The 16490-nt window shown below is 36.4% G+C and overlaps 1 protein-coding gene across 2 annotated transcripts in view; it reads left to right on the top strand.

Annotated features, from left to right (window-relative positions):
• The window catches only part of ADK (adenosine kinase), a 298584-nt gene that overhangs the window by 11525 nt on the left and 270569 nt on the right, over positions 1 to 16490 (top strand). For both annotated transcript variants that reach the window (XM_069796300.1, XM_069796301.1), the window contains exon 2: positions 4487 to 4561. In XM_069796300.1, coding sequence (XP_069652401.1) covers positions 4487 to 4561 — 75 coding nt within the window. The remainder of the gene's footprint in view (positions 1 to 4486; positions 4562 to 16490) is intronic.

The raw sequence follows: 16490 nt of genomic DNA, 5'->3' as shown, positions 1-16490 counted from the left end.
CCAACTTGGAACAGGACCTTATTTTCAAAAATGCCTGCAACAGTAGAGCATTAGTAATGTATAACTATGATATTGGACACAGCTTTCCAGGTAATCCGGTTACAGTTAATTTTGTTGACTTCTTAAAAATGAATAAAAGGTAGCTCAGTACTGATGTGGGCTTTTTTGTTTCGTTGAGTTTTTGTTTTCATCCAGTTTGGTTTAATTTCATTACTTCTGCAACTTGTGATAAGAGTAATATGTGAAACACTGGCTATTTGTGAAAAATCAATCGAACAAAATGCCATAATTGGCAGGTAAAGATTTATTTATATTTAATGAATTATTTTGCTTGAACTTATAATTACAACTCTTCGTCTAGTCCAAAGTTAAATAACAAACTCATAAAATTTATTTCTTGTTGTCAAGAATTTAGAATGCAAATGCAGCGTACATCTATGCTTTCTGTAAAGTAAGTTACCGTTGTTGCTGTAGTTTTGCTTGCTAGATGGACAGCGTATTTCTGCGTCCAAACAAGTTTTAGATTTGTATGAACATCTTATTCTTAGTTTAGAGTCTTAAAAGTTTATATATTGTTCATATATATATATATGTAGTCTGTGTGTATATATATGCATATATATACACACACACACACACATAGGTACTGACTGTGTTAGTTATATGTCCTTAATTTGTGCAGGTGGTGGAGTCATTGCTTATTTCTTGAAGAGCTGAGCCAAATACTCTTTTGCAATAGGTTAGTCAAGTTAAGCAAGAACATCCTTCTCAGATGATTAGATACCAGTACTCCCATGTGAGAGAAGGGACTGGAGAGAGTCAAGGAGGCTGTGAAGTACATAAATGTTTGTATAGTGTATGTTGCAGAGATAAATTTCCCAAATAACCTATGTATTGTGAAATCTCACATTTCAGGAAACTATTGCTGCTTCCTCACTATGTTTCACATCTAGTTGGTTAGAAATAATCTGTGAAATTTTGATCAATGCAGGTATCCAGTGTGACTGAACTGCAAACATAAGGTCAGTAAGGTTCACATGTACTGCTGAATGTGTTAAACTTGGTGAGAATGTAACAGTTTAATATCTCGTTTTCCTGCTCAGGAGACTTGTAAATTTAGCATTCTCCAGGATCCTAAGTATTATGTTTAATTTTATGCTTTTACAATATGCGGCTTTACAGAGTATATGTGATTTTATTTATTTATTTATTTTTATTTTTTAATTTTTATTTTTACAGAGGAGCAAACTGTAGCCAGGTAACTGCTATAGCTCATGTCGTGCCACAAAAAAGTGTAGTAGTGTAACAGTGCAAATACTTTGCAGCCCCTCAAGAAGGAAAGGGTGATTTCTACTGCACTGAAATGTAGCCAGTTTTGGGCTAATCAGGTTGAACATGCTCAGGATTTACACACACAAGTCTTTAACAGGAGAAACACTGGACTTTCCAGATTGTGGTTCACAAAGCTTGTATTAGAAAACACTGATCACAGCGGTGATCTTAAACATCTGCTTAAACTTGTCGAATTTTTAAAAATTGTGACTTGAAAAGAGATTGTTTAGACTTTTCCCATTTTCCCCAGAAAGGTTTTTTTTTACCAAATGCAGTGTCCTGTCAGTTAAGGAATGACACAACTACAGTCTCTACTACAAATGGAGTGTATGGACTTTTCTCCTTTTTGCCAATGGAATGTTAATATCTAGTTTTAAGCATGGAAGTTCTAGTACCTTGGAACTTAGTTAGTTCAAACATCTAGCTGAAACAACCAAAAATGTAGAAATACACGTTAATTGAAAACACAAGGCTAGCTATTAGTATATATTAGCTCATGTATTTGAATTATTTGCAAAAATAACTTGAGTGTTATAACCCGTGCACTTCTTTTCTTCATAGAAATCAAACAGTTAATGTACTCAAAAGTTTTATGTGTTTGAAAAGCTGTCAAGTTCTGTTATCCTACATTTGGTTCTGAGAAACAACTATGCTGAAATTGGGGAGAGTGTGCCCAGAAGTTTCAGGGGAATATTTCTGAACATACACTTACTAGCCTAGTGATAGCTACCTTGGCTTTTAAAACTTTCCATCCCAGATGGCACCCTACTACACAGCCTCTGGAATACTTGAACGGGGATGATTATAAAATACTGTGGGAGAAGGAAGGCTTGGGGATGGAACAGGACATGTTGTATGTGATGTAAAGAGCTGCCTGGATTAAATGACACTGAAAGTGCTAGTTTCTGCTGCTGCTGACATATTGGGAGTTTGTATGCACGTTATTGGCTTGTTAGAGCTTCTGTGGATGCTAAACCAGTACAAAGTTGCTCTCGTGCTGCTTCAAGTATATTGACCAGTATGTTCTGCAGCCTGCAGCTTGTTAAATGTTTGGTAGCTTCCATTTTGCTCTTCCATTGAACAAGATAACTTCTTCATAGGTAGTCACCTCAATGTGTCAGCTGTGTTTCAGAGAGTTTTTGAAGTACAGCTGCTGTTTTCTGGCATGCCATACACTGAAGTGCTGATACTTGTCTTATATAGAAGTTATCCATGACATGCATTTTTTTTCTTAAGTGTAGGTATAAAATTATTGATGGGTAGAATTTCACAGAATGTGAGAATCAGCTGAACATCAAGTACAGAAGCGTACAGTTTGGGACAAATCTGCATTCAGCACTTTTAGAATTCTGACTTGTTCATTCATTGTCCTGCAATGCTACTGATGCAATACTAGTTTTTAAAATGGAGAGAATGTCCTGTCTTGGGACTCCAACTGCAATCCCCTTTATCCTTATGTCTTCTTAACTGTCACTCGTGTCTCCCTCTTCTTTTCTTCTAGCTAGATATAACTTATGGTTATGCTATTTAGAAGAATCAGTACTTCTTTTCACACTGACAAAAGTATTTAGTGAGTCTTAGAGGTTTTTACTAAGCAGATGTTGCCTGTCTCAGGAGCAAGCTGGATTTCTGACTCTGTCTTCACAAAGCAGGGTCTTCCATATTTTACTTACAGTGAAATAGGCTGTAAAGGCCTGTCTTTAAAACTACAACAAAAAAATAGGATACATAAAGTGTGGTTTGCTGTGTCTCAATTCAAGGTTATTAATCATGTTTTCCACTTCTTCACTTCTGGTCTTCAGAATTCAGCATTTAATGGAAGCTAATGTGGCATTGTAAAGAGGAAGAAGTTTGACTGTGTACTTGCAACAAGTAGCTTCAAATTTGACAAATAATTGTCAGCTAAGGGCTTTTCATAGCGCATGTGAGAGGAAATAAGTGAATGAGTTTCCAACCTCTGTTGGACACAGTTCATGAGATTGTTCTGTATCATCCCCTTTCTGCTTCTTTTATTTTCTTTTTTTCTTATCCTGCTGAGTAGAAATCAATGAGATCTATCATTTAGTAGGCAGATGTCAAGTCTAAAATATTTATCTTGCTCTAAATGGGCTAGAACAATTGGAAACTCGCTCACTTTCTTTGAGATTCAGCTGACACTGTTACGCAGCTTTGGATCCAACTGCAGATAAACTTTGGATCTGACTGCAGTGTTATAGTAGTACTTATGGGGGGATGGAGAGATGGAATATGCTTTCTCTGCAAATACTTGATAGAGATGTAGTAAAGAGGGAGATGTATTTGGTGGTCATACTGAAGCTACCTTTAGTGAATGGAGCAAAGGCTTGCCTTGCCAGTTGGAGGCAGCAGGTGTTAGCTTAGCAAGGAATGTGATGGGTTTGGATGTAGTTTTAGGCAGCCTTCAAGAACAGCTGCATTCACTCCTACTTGACACTAGGCCACATATCTAATCCTTTGGTATTACTGCATTATCACCCAACTACATGCTAGTCAGGAAAATGTAACACATGGTTTCTGAATGAATCTAAAAAAAAAACAGTTAAAGCTGGCTCTTTCAGCTGTTTACAGTATCTCTGATGTCTTGTTTTTATGTGGCAGAAGTCATGGTAATGAATTTCAAATTGATTAAGAAGTACATATGTTCTTATCAGTAGATGGCTATGCTGTTTAAGATGGCTGGCAATGCAGAATCCTTAGTCTCTTAAGTTTATTAAAACAGACTTAAATTGTTAATTATTGGTGAGTAGCAGAGTAAACCCAGCAACTAAGTCTGTTCAGTGAAATTCTTATAACCTGATCTGATGCTCCCTGTCTAAAATCTGGTATTAGAACCTGAATGCAATCCTTTAAAACAACAGAATGTAGCATGCAGCTCTAATTCTTTATCTGAGTGAATGATAGCTTAACAGAATATATACCTTTATATATTATTGACTGCTTGCAGTCTGTGTATTGATCAAAGATTATTGTGGGATAATACTTCACTCAAATTTGACTCTGTCTATATGTCAGGTCTCCATGTGGCTACTGCGCTGGGCAAAATGTTTGTATCTCTAATAGAAAGTAGTCTTCAACATATTATACTAGAACAATAAACTAATGCTGAGCTAACTTGAAATAATTGATTCTCTTACAGTGAAAATGTCCTGTTTGGAATGGGAAATCCTCTTCTTGATATCTGTGCAGTTGTGGACAAGGACTTCCTTGACAAGTAAGTCTTGATGTCTTTCTTTTTTTTTTTTTTTATGTCAGTTTTGTTTCCAGAATGATGCCTATAAATAAATGGATGACTACCTGCTTGTGTAATGCTAAGTTTGTGCTGATCTCTCTGGGATTCTGGCCTTATGCTGGAAGAAGCCAATATTGTATCAGTCATTTGATTGTTCTAGCTATGTGAAGCTGTGGTGGTAGTCTCAATGAAAAACTTCAGTGTTTTCATGTGGTTTTGATGTTTATTGTTTTCTATCAATTGTTTATTCTAGTCTCTTCACACTGTCTTTGTGAGCTTTTAATTGGAAGCAATCATCCATGTCAGTAAGATATAGGTAGCTCTTGTATGAATACTTGTGTGCTACTTCTGGTGTACTATTACAGTGCTCTCTTCTTTCTTCATTGATGACTTTGGGGCAAATAAGCCATTTCTGTAACACAGCAAGGAAAGCTGTGCAAGCATACCTTCTTTTTTTAAAAAATATATTCCAATTTATCAGTCAAGAACAGGACCACTTCTCATCACGTGGTCTGTTATCTTGCTTAAGCCTAGTTGTTATGCTACCACCCATATAACCATATAGCTGAATTGCTGTTTGTGTATTGCTGTTGGTATTAAGCTTGCTCACTCTCTGATCAGCTTAGAGATGTGTCTTTTCAGAGGTGTAAATTATAGTTGCTCTTTTAAATCCTTTTGCATGAGCTCACTTTCTTCCAGTTGTTGCTGCTTTGTTTCTCTTGTTTGCAAGAGATCAGTAAGATGATTTCATCTTTCAGAGTGCTCCCAATTCTTTGTTTAATTTTTAAAGTGTTACTGATTTTTTTTCTCTAGTTGTTCTTTAGTTATTGATGGGAGTACTGGATCAAGAATGAATTTCACATTACCAAATAAAGGACAGGTGCAGAGTTTTTATTTGTGAATGTGTACTGTCAGCCACAAATCTTTTGTTCTGAAGCTTTTAGTAATAGCAATAATCTGTTTTGCAGTGGATATTTTATCACTCAAGTTTTACCTAAAGGTGTTTAAGTGAGAGCCTGAATATTATAAGCTGAAGGCAAAAAAATGTAATGTAGTGTATCAGTCTCAAAAACATCTGGAACTTTGAGCACTCGAGATATAGACTTGATTTCTGAAAATGTAAATTATTCTGATGTAATTCTCTGCCTTATGTTTCTACTGAAATAACTTGAAAACCAGTCTTTGAACATAAATAATGCCCCTGCCCAACAATACCCCCCCCAACTAATCCTTATAAATTGCTGTCATAAAAGAGGTGGTGGGATCTATATTGCAACCCTGAAATCCTGCAAGAGTGCATTGTGCTTTTTGCTGGACCTGATGTGCTCTGCAGAATTTAATTTAATTTAAAAATTAGAAGTCTTATGTATTCAAATTTGAGTCCTGTCAGACAAGTTAAATTATCTTTTGGAACAGCATATGCTCTGTGAGCATTTCTTTACTGCCAAAATGCCTTTGTGGAGTATTGCATTATTTAAAGCAATAGGCAGTCCTCCAACAACAGTTTCACAGGGGACCTGCTGATAGTGTGATAGCTCTTGTAATAACCTGAAAACTGAGAAGCTTGTCTACCTTCTTCACATGTACCTGATTTTTATTTCTAGTTCCCTATTTGTGACTGTATGCATAGTAGTCCAGTTAAGAAACAGACGAGCATGTTCTACTCCTAAGTCCAACTACCTTTTGCAATACTTCCTGAAATGGGAGTCAAATCCCACGCTTCTCCAGCTTGTGAAGGGAGATAAAATAGAAAACCCAGCTGTAGACCAACTGCTAGAATAAAGTTATTCAAATGCTGCAGGGAGGTGAAAGAACATAGGTATTTCAGAACTGTGAAGCATTTGACAGAGAAATTGTTGATCATACCGGACTAGTCTCTCCGTTTTTTCTTGTCAAACAAGACGTGCATGCATCTCTAGCCACATGGTGTCAGCTCTTGGTATCTTGGCAGTGATCAGGTAACTGGAGTCTGTGTCTCACCTCTTCAACTGGATGGGCATGTTTAATGGGGCCATCAGGCCAGCTGGGTTCTGACTTGAGAAGGTAGCTTAGTAAAATGAGGAAAGAGTTTAGGTAAACACCTACAAGAATTCTATACATTTAACTTTTTCACTGTTTCTGTTTATCGTCCTCTCTTGTATAACCAGTTTTAAGACTAACTACCTTTGTTCAGAATAAAGGACTTGATGTTGCAAGTTTAATCAATGTATATTGTCAATGAAATGAGAGAGTATTAAAATGAGTCCTGTAAGCAGGGCATTACATTATTTTTGTAATTTCTGTTAAGAAAATGCAAATGGAAACAGCATAAGATTGTGTAGGAAGTCTCAAATGGTCCTTTTAACAATATTTAAATGGCCCACAATCCTTGTTATAAATAAACCTGAAAATGAATACATGATGCAGTCCTGCCCCTGCCAGATTCAAACCAGCTTGCTGCCATGTAATACTGGTTTGAGGATATGAGCAGTATTGGAGGGTTGGGTGGTTTTTTTTGGCTTGGGTTGTTAGCACAGCCCTGTAACCTTTCTTTCAAGGTGGATTTTGGTTTAATCTGGGCTCCAAAGTCTTTTGCTCTCTTGACAAGTTTTGGAAAGATTTAAGCCATTCCTAGACTATTTCTAGGAGAGGTAGTCTTAATTTATATCATAGTAGAATTTCCCTGTGCTTGTCTGAGCTTTTCTGACCACATCAGCAGTCTGGCATTACCCGAGTCAGAGGAGCTTTGGCCTCTGCAGGTAGTTACGTTTTCTGGGTCTCATTTCATATATCTCTTCAGGGAGACAATCGGAAAAAGTGTTAGCAATGTTGATGGCACTGTTGAAAGCTGGTGATACCCAAAACCACTTTAGTTTCTGTTCACAGAGCTGGAGAGCAGTCTTAAAGTAAATATAATCCATTGTATGTCCTAGGTTTTTATGAGTATCTACATGAAAGAAATATCAGAAATGCGTCCCCCCCTGCCCTGAATTTGCATTAACTCCATTACCTAACAGTATTTATTTTTGTTTAATTTTTCTGGGATATAGATAGTGGCTCAAAGAGCAGCTTTTTATGGGTGGGAGGGGAAAGAAGACAAAAAGGATTGATGCTTTCTGGGTGAATTGCTAACTATAGCTGCACTAATCTGTGAAAGTAATTTTGTTAACAGGTATTCATTAAGGCTTTTGGTGTACTCAGTTCTACCCGTGACATTTAATAGGAATTATTCTTTTACCTACTGAATCTATAACAGGCATTTAAGCATAATTTAATCTACACTATGCATATTAAACTCTAATAAAGCGGGCAAAGAAATTCTGATTAACATGGCAGTGATGTTTTAAGACTCCATAGAAACTCAGTACTGTTGACTCCTGTAAATACTCCAATGTCCTGCTGTTAAAAGTTAGGAGATGGCATCTGTTTCATTGCTCCCCCTAGAGCACTCTGTTTTGCAAATATTTAATTTTTGACACTTATATAACTATATAGTTAATTTTTATGCTGTGGAGATCTGGTCATTACTTGTCACCTCAAGTGGACATCCAGTGGTTGAGAAGCGTGTTCACAGAACGGACAAATCTCTTGCTGTTGTCCAACATTTGGGTCTATAACTGCATGAACTGAGGAGGTGGAGAAAATCATTATTGGCAAATTCTTGTTGACAGAGTTATTATGCTAGTTTTGGAACTTCTGAATATGTGAAAAGCTTCTATCTTCCCTAATTAGCCAGTGGGAAGGTGAGGAAAATATTTGTAATTGCCAGCACCTGTATAAGCATGTAAATATCTTTCAGTCCGTGCTCTAAAAAAGGACTGGAGATATAGGGGAAATAATGATATATGTCCTATTTCTCACATCAGGGTTAAGGATGCTTATTGCTTTATTTCACTCTATTTTCTGGGGTCTTGACCAGAGCCATGATCTCATGAAGTGAGGTAAGTTACTACTCTGAATGCGGAATTCCATTATATTTGTCAACTCTAGACTGATTATTTGATCACTGTCATTGTCCAGGATTACAAGTTGCTATTTGATTACTTTTCGGTTGTCAAAGCAGCCAATTCTTTTTCTCCTTATGTGTGTTTGGGTTTTTTCCTACTTAAAATCAGGGTGTATGGCAATCTTTGCACAAGTTAATTGAAGGCGCTCAGTAAAGATCTGTAGTTTTTAATAACTTTCATGCCCTGTATCATCTGCTCCTTAGTTCTCTTCCCTGCCTTCTCTGTGACACTGTTGTAAATACAAAGTATCTGTAAACCAAGAAATGGGTTTATAATCTTTTTACTCTTCACTGGAAAAACAGGTTTGAAGAAATGAGAGAGGAAGAATGAATGGGGTCTTCAAAGTGTGTTTGTGTTTTGGAGTGGTGGTGATGGTTACTGTGTGAAAAGAGAACATCATCACACTGAAGGAAGAAATGCTGTCATTTTGATCTGTAATTTCACAAGTATGGGTATGGATCTCCTGTGCTGTGCTACCAACTCGTCTGCAGCACTGGAAGTGGTTAGGTCATTACTGGAGATCACAAGATCCTTCCTTATTCTCTACCTTTCTTCACTGCAGAGTACTGTTGGAGGGTGATGGATTAGTTACACACAAACTTTACTAATAGAGCAGTGTTGACATCTGATAAATTAAACTTTCTTGTTTGAGACTGATTTAGTGCTTGCTGTGATGTAAGTGAAGATGATGTACATATTTGATCTTTTTCCACTGTTGTGGGAATTTGGATTATAAATTAGGAAAAGGTTTGAGAAGCAGCTGAAATGAAAAACATCTGTTTACTTGCATTAAATTTAGGTTGGTCTGTGTAACTGTGGCTTTAGCCATTCCACCATGTGTTACTCTCAACATTTTCAGTTTGTTACCTTTGCTTGTATCCAACAGAAGCCTTTGTAATTTCTGATAGCAAAAAAAAAAAAAAAAAAAAAAAATCAAAACACCACTCATGCAGTTAACTCTCATAAAGTGGCTAAGGGTCTAAATAGCTTTTACACAATCAGAAGTGATTCTTTGTCTGTTCACCAAACTCAGGTTTCAACACAGTCTTAAGGCTTCAGTGCAAAACAAGCCCTTCCCCAAAAACGCATGCTGGAGTGAGCTTGAAGACTGAGAAAGACAAGTGGTGATTCAGTACTAGGAGGTTGCCGGCTCAAAGAATGCACAAGCTGCAGATACACACTTTGCTTGAGATTTAAGTGGGGAAAGGAAACCCCCAAACTTACAGCTTTTTCAGTTTCACTAATGTGTTTACTTTGACTCTGTGCGCTTCATCGACCCTCTGGGACAGGTTAATGGGTTTTTGTATTGCTTTGATTTAGGGATTGTGTTATTTGTCTGTACGGCACTGAATGTTTGGAAAGTACATAGTAATAACTTTAAGACTTGTCCCTGAAAATTAACCCCCCCCCCCTTTTTTTTTTTAAGAAGATAGCTTGCTATATGATGTTCCATTGTTTCAATAATCCTCATAAAAGATTGCTACTAAAAGTATCTGTTGCATTGGCTCATTTGGCAGAGAAGTTGAACAGCTGAGGGTTTTATTATTACCTTGTGGTTTTGAGTTGTATCTGTAGATGTCAATTTAGCTTATCTCAGGGTCTGAACATTGTTGAAACTTCTGAGCCAAATTGCATCATCTAACTGCTGGTAAATTATAAAAACTTCAGTGTTTGCTTGCAAAAACTTAGGGTAATGATGGCTGTCTTAAAAAGGTCCTTTCAGTACTAATGTGCATATAAATTTGGTAGTATTCCTGAGAACATAATTAGAGCTTTCTACAAGCCTGATAATTTCTCCTAGTGCATTTAGTTAAATGTGTAGTTTCAATGAGTTAAAGATTTTAGTTAAGCTCCATTTGGAAAAGGCCATTTGAAAAATCTACCTATGCAATGACAGAGTTTTGCATGAGGAGTTGTAATGTTTTCAGGGTATACAGAGCTTGAGCAATGATTATAGAAGAGCTTGTAACTACTTATTTACCTGTAAAATAAGATGTAAGATGTTCATGAATAGGAAATGCTCCACTCCTTGTTATCTCTTCTCTTTATTGTGTATTTTCACTTTCTTAAATGCTTGCCTAGTAGTAAACTCTAAGTCATAACTTCATTTTTTTTTTATTTTTCCATTTCTTCAGAAAACTCGCTTATTTAATACATGTCAATAGAACATGTCTAGTTTTTGGATTAGTGGTTTTCTTTAAAATAACCTTGAGACACATGACAGACTGACACACACACAGAGCTTATCTGTATTTTCCCTTGAGCCCCAAGTAAAAATTTGTTTAACAAAACTTTGGGAGTTGCATTACAAGGCAAATGATGAAATATTGGGTTCCATTTGCCTCCTCCATGCAAACAAGGAACTGCAAGTGTCTCTCTTTAATTAGGCAATAACATTAAATGAAAAGACCCTCGCTGAAGATGTCTTTGATGGAAAAAGCTGGGTTTCTCAGTAGAGAACTGGAGTTCATCCAAACTAGATGGTAAAACTTTCTCTTTGAAAGTGGTACTTGCTGTTTGTACTGAAAAACTTTTCATCTTAGTGTTTCCTGATTGCAGAATTACAGGATTGATTTTTATTTAGGATACAGTAGATAAAAATTGTGATTCACGTTCTCGGTATGGTTGCAGGCATTCTTTTTAATTACAGGGTAATAAGATGCGATTTTAATAGCTTTCCATTCCCATCCTGCTTCTCCAAACCGAAATTTCCAACAGCATAGGAAAGGCTAGAGGTTTTTTTTTCTAGTTACTATAGTAATATAGTGAAACAGTGTGATCACTCGTGAGCTGAAGAATACTAATTTTTAATATTTCTTTTTAGTAACTTGCTATTCGTCAGGCTATTCCTGAAGAATGTGCAATTACCACTTCAGTGTTACTGTTAACTGTAACCTACGTTACGAAGTGCTTGTGCCACTTGCTGTTGATCCCTGATACTATGCTTGTTCTCTGTGTCACATAACCATGTCCAGGCCTGCTCTGTGCTTTGCCTCTTCTTGTCCTGTTCCTTTCTGGAGTGTTGGACCTGTGGTCTCTGCTGTAGCCACAGGGAGAGGGTGGAGGCACCCTGTCTTCCTCTTAATTACTGGTGTTCTTGTTTTCCCTTCGTCATGGGCTGCAGAAGGGTAAACCAGCTGTTTGAGTGCTATTTTACTTTATTTTTGTCAGGGCAGAACCATCAATACTCCCAAGTTACTGGAGACCGAGTCGGTGTTGTAGATTTCACGTCATGAAGCCTGCAGTTCCCTAATAAGCTGAGATTAAATGCAGAGCTGGGGACAAAGATCCTTCATTTCATAAATCTTTGATTCCCCTGTTTAAGAAGATAATAGAGTATTTCAATGAAAGTGTTGTGTGTTCTTTTTTTAATTATTATAATGAGATTCAGTTATGAGTTCATCAGTCACTGGTGTAGATGTTTGCGGTACGTGTCCTGCTATTAGATTCTTACTTTAAACCAGTGCCAAATCCTATAAAACAATGCTATATCTTCTAGGACAACTCAAAAATTGCACTCAGAAAAGCTCTGTGTTTTTGCAAGCTGCATGAATTATTTTTAATGTACAAATTATCTTCATTTTGTAGTTCAAGTTTAAACTTCTGGGTTTATGCCTGTCGTGTTATCACATGAAGACTAGGGAGCTATGGCTAAACAATTTTGGGTGATTATTTTTCCAGCTTGCTCCAGTTAATTTATTTTTTTTCTTGCATTTTTTCCTGTGTCATGAAGTCACAGCAGAAGTGATCAAGTTTCAATGCAAGAATGAGATGCATATGACACAGTGTAAAGGAGAGCATACGACTGCCTAATATAACAAGCTGTAACAAGTGGACAGTAGCAAGAAGTTATAGAAATACAAATATTACCAGCGATGTTTTTTCAGTCCTTGTATTGTTGAGGCTATTTGTCTTTAGTGTTGAGGCTGGGTTTTATTCTTTTTAGGCAACAGGAGCTTCCCATTGGTAGGAAAATAGGCGACAAAGATCACTGTAAAATTATGCTGTCATTCTAGTCATGAAGTGTACAGTCATCTTCCTTCATGAGAATTGAAACTATGACCAATTTCACTGTGTGACCGCTCCAACTAAAGGTGGCATGCACTCTCAACTATGGATATTAAGTTAATAGAAAAACCAAAATGGTATATGGTGATGCAGATGTTTTAATCCCAGTGTTTTATGTGGCTTCAAGCTCATACTTCATCTGCTGTTTTTCAAGACAGGAACTGTAGTTACAATGTTAATCTTTTAATTTCTAATCTTTATATTTCCTGGCCTTCCAGTAGAAGAGGCAAAGTGTTCTAGAATCTCATGCATCTCTTGGGAACTTTTTTCATAGAGTTGCTGTGTGGAAAAGAGATCGAAGACCTTCCCCCAAATTTGATTGCTATAACTTCATTTTTGCAAGACTGTGTTCCGCTGTATTTCATTGAAGCTATTTTGGTTTTGAATTGTGCTTGTGATGTTATGTACAGCAGTACTAAATGACAACTAAAGTACTAAACAGAACTCAGGTGTTAGCTGGCCTATGTTAGGTAAAGTGTTTGGATGTGTATCTTGATTAGATATGGCTTCAATTTCAATGTCTGTAGTATTTTTAATCTAGATTGTGATTCTACAAGCTTAGAGTTGTTGGAAATCACATTTCAGAGGATTGTGGGCTGGAAATTACCTATCTTCTTTAATTAAGGGGAAAAAAAAGGTGAATCTTGCCACCATTGCAAAAGTTAGCCTCTGCAAAATCCCTGACTTCTTCCTTCAGCAGCTTTTGTGCTAGGGACATGGCTAGCATATATGAGCTAAGGCAAACTGTAAAGTTGTATCAACAGATTCCACCATTCAAATACCTAGTTAATTAATATGAGTAAGTTGCTTTAGTAATTACTAGCTTTTTATTGTCTTGAAAGTGCCAACTACAAATTCCTGCTTTAGCCAAGAACATCTGAGATGTAGCTGGCTTGTTTTCAAAAGCAGGACGTTTCAAGTTTTATATGTAAATTGAGGTACAGAGTTAATAAAAGAAGCCTGGCAACCCTACAAAATAGGAGGATATTGAATTTCAAATTTCTGCTGACTCAGAAATACTCAAAACACCTTTTTCTACAACCAGGCCTGGGACAAAACTGTTACTCAGCCAAAGCAGGAAGCTCTTCTGGGCTATAAATGGCAGGAACTGTCCAAATACCTCAGTCCCTTTTTACTCTGCCAGATCCTTGGATGTCTGGGCTTGATGTTGCAGCTACCACTGTGGGTGAAGGGTTAAGATACAAAACAGTGGCTATGGCTAGAGGCGAAAGGGAGGAGCAGTTCTCAGAAGCAGTAATTGCTATTCTCTGTATGTCTGATTCTCTTGTGGTAGTAGAGCAAGGAGTTTATCTTTCAAAAGCTTTTCCCTGAATCTCCATCTTGGTATTGGTCCTTCATTTTTTTAAGATGAAATTAAAATTTTCAGTGCGGTAAAGAAACCTTCTCTGCCATTTTCCATATGCTACTTTTTTCCAATAAAGCTAATGCCTTTAGTGGCTTGGACAAGATTTTTCAGCAGGGCTGGAATTTCACAGTAGCTGCAACACTTGTCTGTAGCTTGCTGTTTGCTCTAGGCAGTGTTAAAAATCATTTTTAGAGAAGGCAAATTAAGGCACATGAACTCCCTGACAATTCCCTATTTAAGTTTCAGTAAGCTGAACTGTCCTGTAACAAGTGCTCAGGTGCAGAGACAAATGATGGAAGAGATCAAGATTTTAGGCAGCATGAAGACTCATTTAGGTTGCAATAATAGCATGGAGTTGATAACTTTTGCATAGCCTGTCACAAACAGAAAGACATCCATAAAGTTGTGTAACAGGAAAATGGAATACATCTTAAACTATATTTTTTTAAAATAAATAAGAAAAAAGTTTTAACTGGTATATAAGACTTACTGTTAGTTTCCTTATGATTCTAAATGAAGCAATGCATTTTGTGTTAAATATGTTACACCAGGCTTTTTCTCGGTCCCGATGAATGATGAAAAGGTAAATTCTTAGCACATTTAAGACAGTGAAGTATTTAACATCAGTCAAGATTCAATACAGCCTCAGCACTTCCACTGTCATCCTTTTGGAGGATTTTATTGCTTGAAAGTAATATCCTGGGCTGGCTTTGTGGTTTATGAGTTCTTCACTGGAGAATACTTGTCTCTTGCTGCGTCTTAATTGATTTTTATTGATGTGACATTTCTTTCTTTTTACTAGAGATACTAAAATAATTGTATTTTAGAAATTCTGTTTTCACTTTTTTTTTCTTGTAAAGATAGAAGCAGAACAGATCTAGTATGGGGACAAAGTTGTAATTCAGTTATGAAATGTATTGCATGTTGATGGAGCCTAACACTGTTGCTTTAAGTTTGCAACAGTGTAATGTTACTGCCTTTGTTAGTTTGTCCAAACTATTAACCTGTATTTTATTGTAGAAATACAGCCATTTGAACTTCATCCTGACACCTAAAGCACATTGCTTTACAAGTCTGTCTTATCCTTAGAAGAAGATGAAGGATTCGTTTTCGAGCGTAAAGAAGTTCAGTTGAGTAGCTGGCAGCGCTGTTCATGTATGGCATACAGAGAGTCTTTACTTAGAAGAAATCATTAAAATAATCTATAAATCTAGGTAGGAGAATCTCAGGGTCACGTCCACAACCACACTACTCTGCCTTAGCTGAATTATATTTTTTACAATGTCTTCTCAAAGCAGAGCTGCTTATGCAGCAGTGAGGTATTTGGGGAATTTCAGTACTAGTGCTGACAGGATCTGTTGTTGAATTGGTACAAGTTGGTTGAAACAATAAATTTTAAAGTGATAATAGCAAGTAATTGTGGATAACTAGGAAGAGAACAGGAACCCTTCAGTTTATTACTGTTCAGATTATGTTATTGTTACTTTTTGGTTTTTTTGGGGGGTAAGTTTTTGTGCAAAGGAAACTTTAATGCAAGATTGTGAAAGCTGGTTTGTGTTTATAATCAAAATTAATTCAACCACAAACCAATGTTTATTTCTGGCTGAAGAAAATCAGTATGTAAAGGTTAGGTTATGATTTTAGAACAGAAACAATGCAAAATGAGTGGTATGACTAAAGAAATGGTTTAAATATTGAAGGCTCAAAGAAATAATATTAAAAGAATATGTTAAAGAGTTCAGTCTGTAAGCAGAACTGCCTGTAGTTCTGCATAAGTTGAATTAATATTTTATTCCTTGATGGAGTTACTAAAGGTCAACCAAGTATATTTCTACCAGCGTAATGAATATAGAATTCAGATTACTGATTTCCAAAAAAATGTACAGAGTGTGTACAGCTTTTTCGAAGGTGCTTGCAGTCAGATATATAAAAAATCTGGAAAAAAAATTTTTCTTTAGCTGTATACCGGAAGTGTTTAGATGTCTTAAATTTTTAGCTCACTAGTTTATAGTTAAGAAAACTGTTTTGACAAGACCACTACTATATGCTTAAGTCCAGAGTGATAGGCCTGACCCTATTACGTGATCATAGTTTTCTGCAGTCTGGTGATTAACAAGCTTTGAACTTTCCTGGCTTTCTTAATCCCTTTTAATCATTTAAACCTATTATTTTTTTGACTTCAATTTCAAAAGCCCTTTAAATCTGTCTTACAATATTAATAGCTGATTAAAGTCCTGATTTTCAACCATATTATCAGTGGGAAGTCTATCTTATTACACTGAATATTTTAGAAAAATCTATTTAGGAAAATGTTGATCAAGGGTTGGGGGAGGGGAATCCCAAAGAAGAAACACCAGAACTATACCTAGTAATGTTTATATTTAAATTAGTGATCATATCCATGCAAGAAATTGGGGAAACAAAATGCTACTAACTTATGACATCAATAACTGTATTTCTTTTTCCTTTTAGTTTTCAGGACTGTAATTTT

Source organism: Haliaeetus albicilla, chromosome 11 (assembly GCF_947461875.1).
Source record: "Haliaeetus albicilla chromosome 11, bHalAlb1.1, whole genome shotgun sequence".
Taxonomy (NCBI): domain Eukaryota; kingdom Metazoa; phylum Chordata; class Aves; order Accipitriformes; family Accipitridae; genus Haliaeetus; species Haliaeetus albicilla.
Note: the sequence above shows the minus strand (reverse complement) of the source record. Positions and strands in the feature narration are given on the sequence as shown.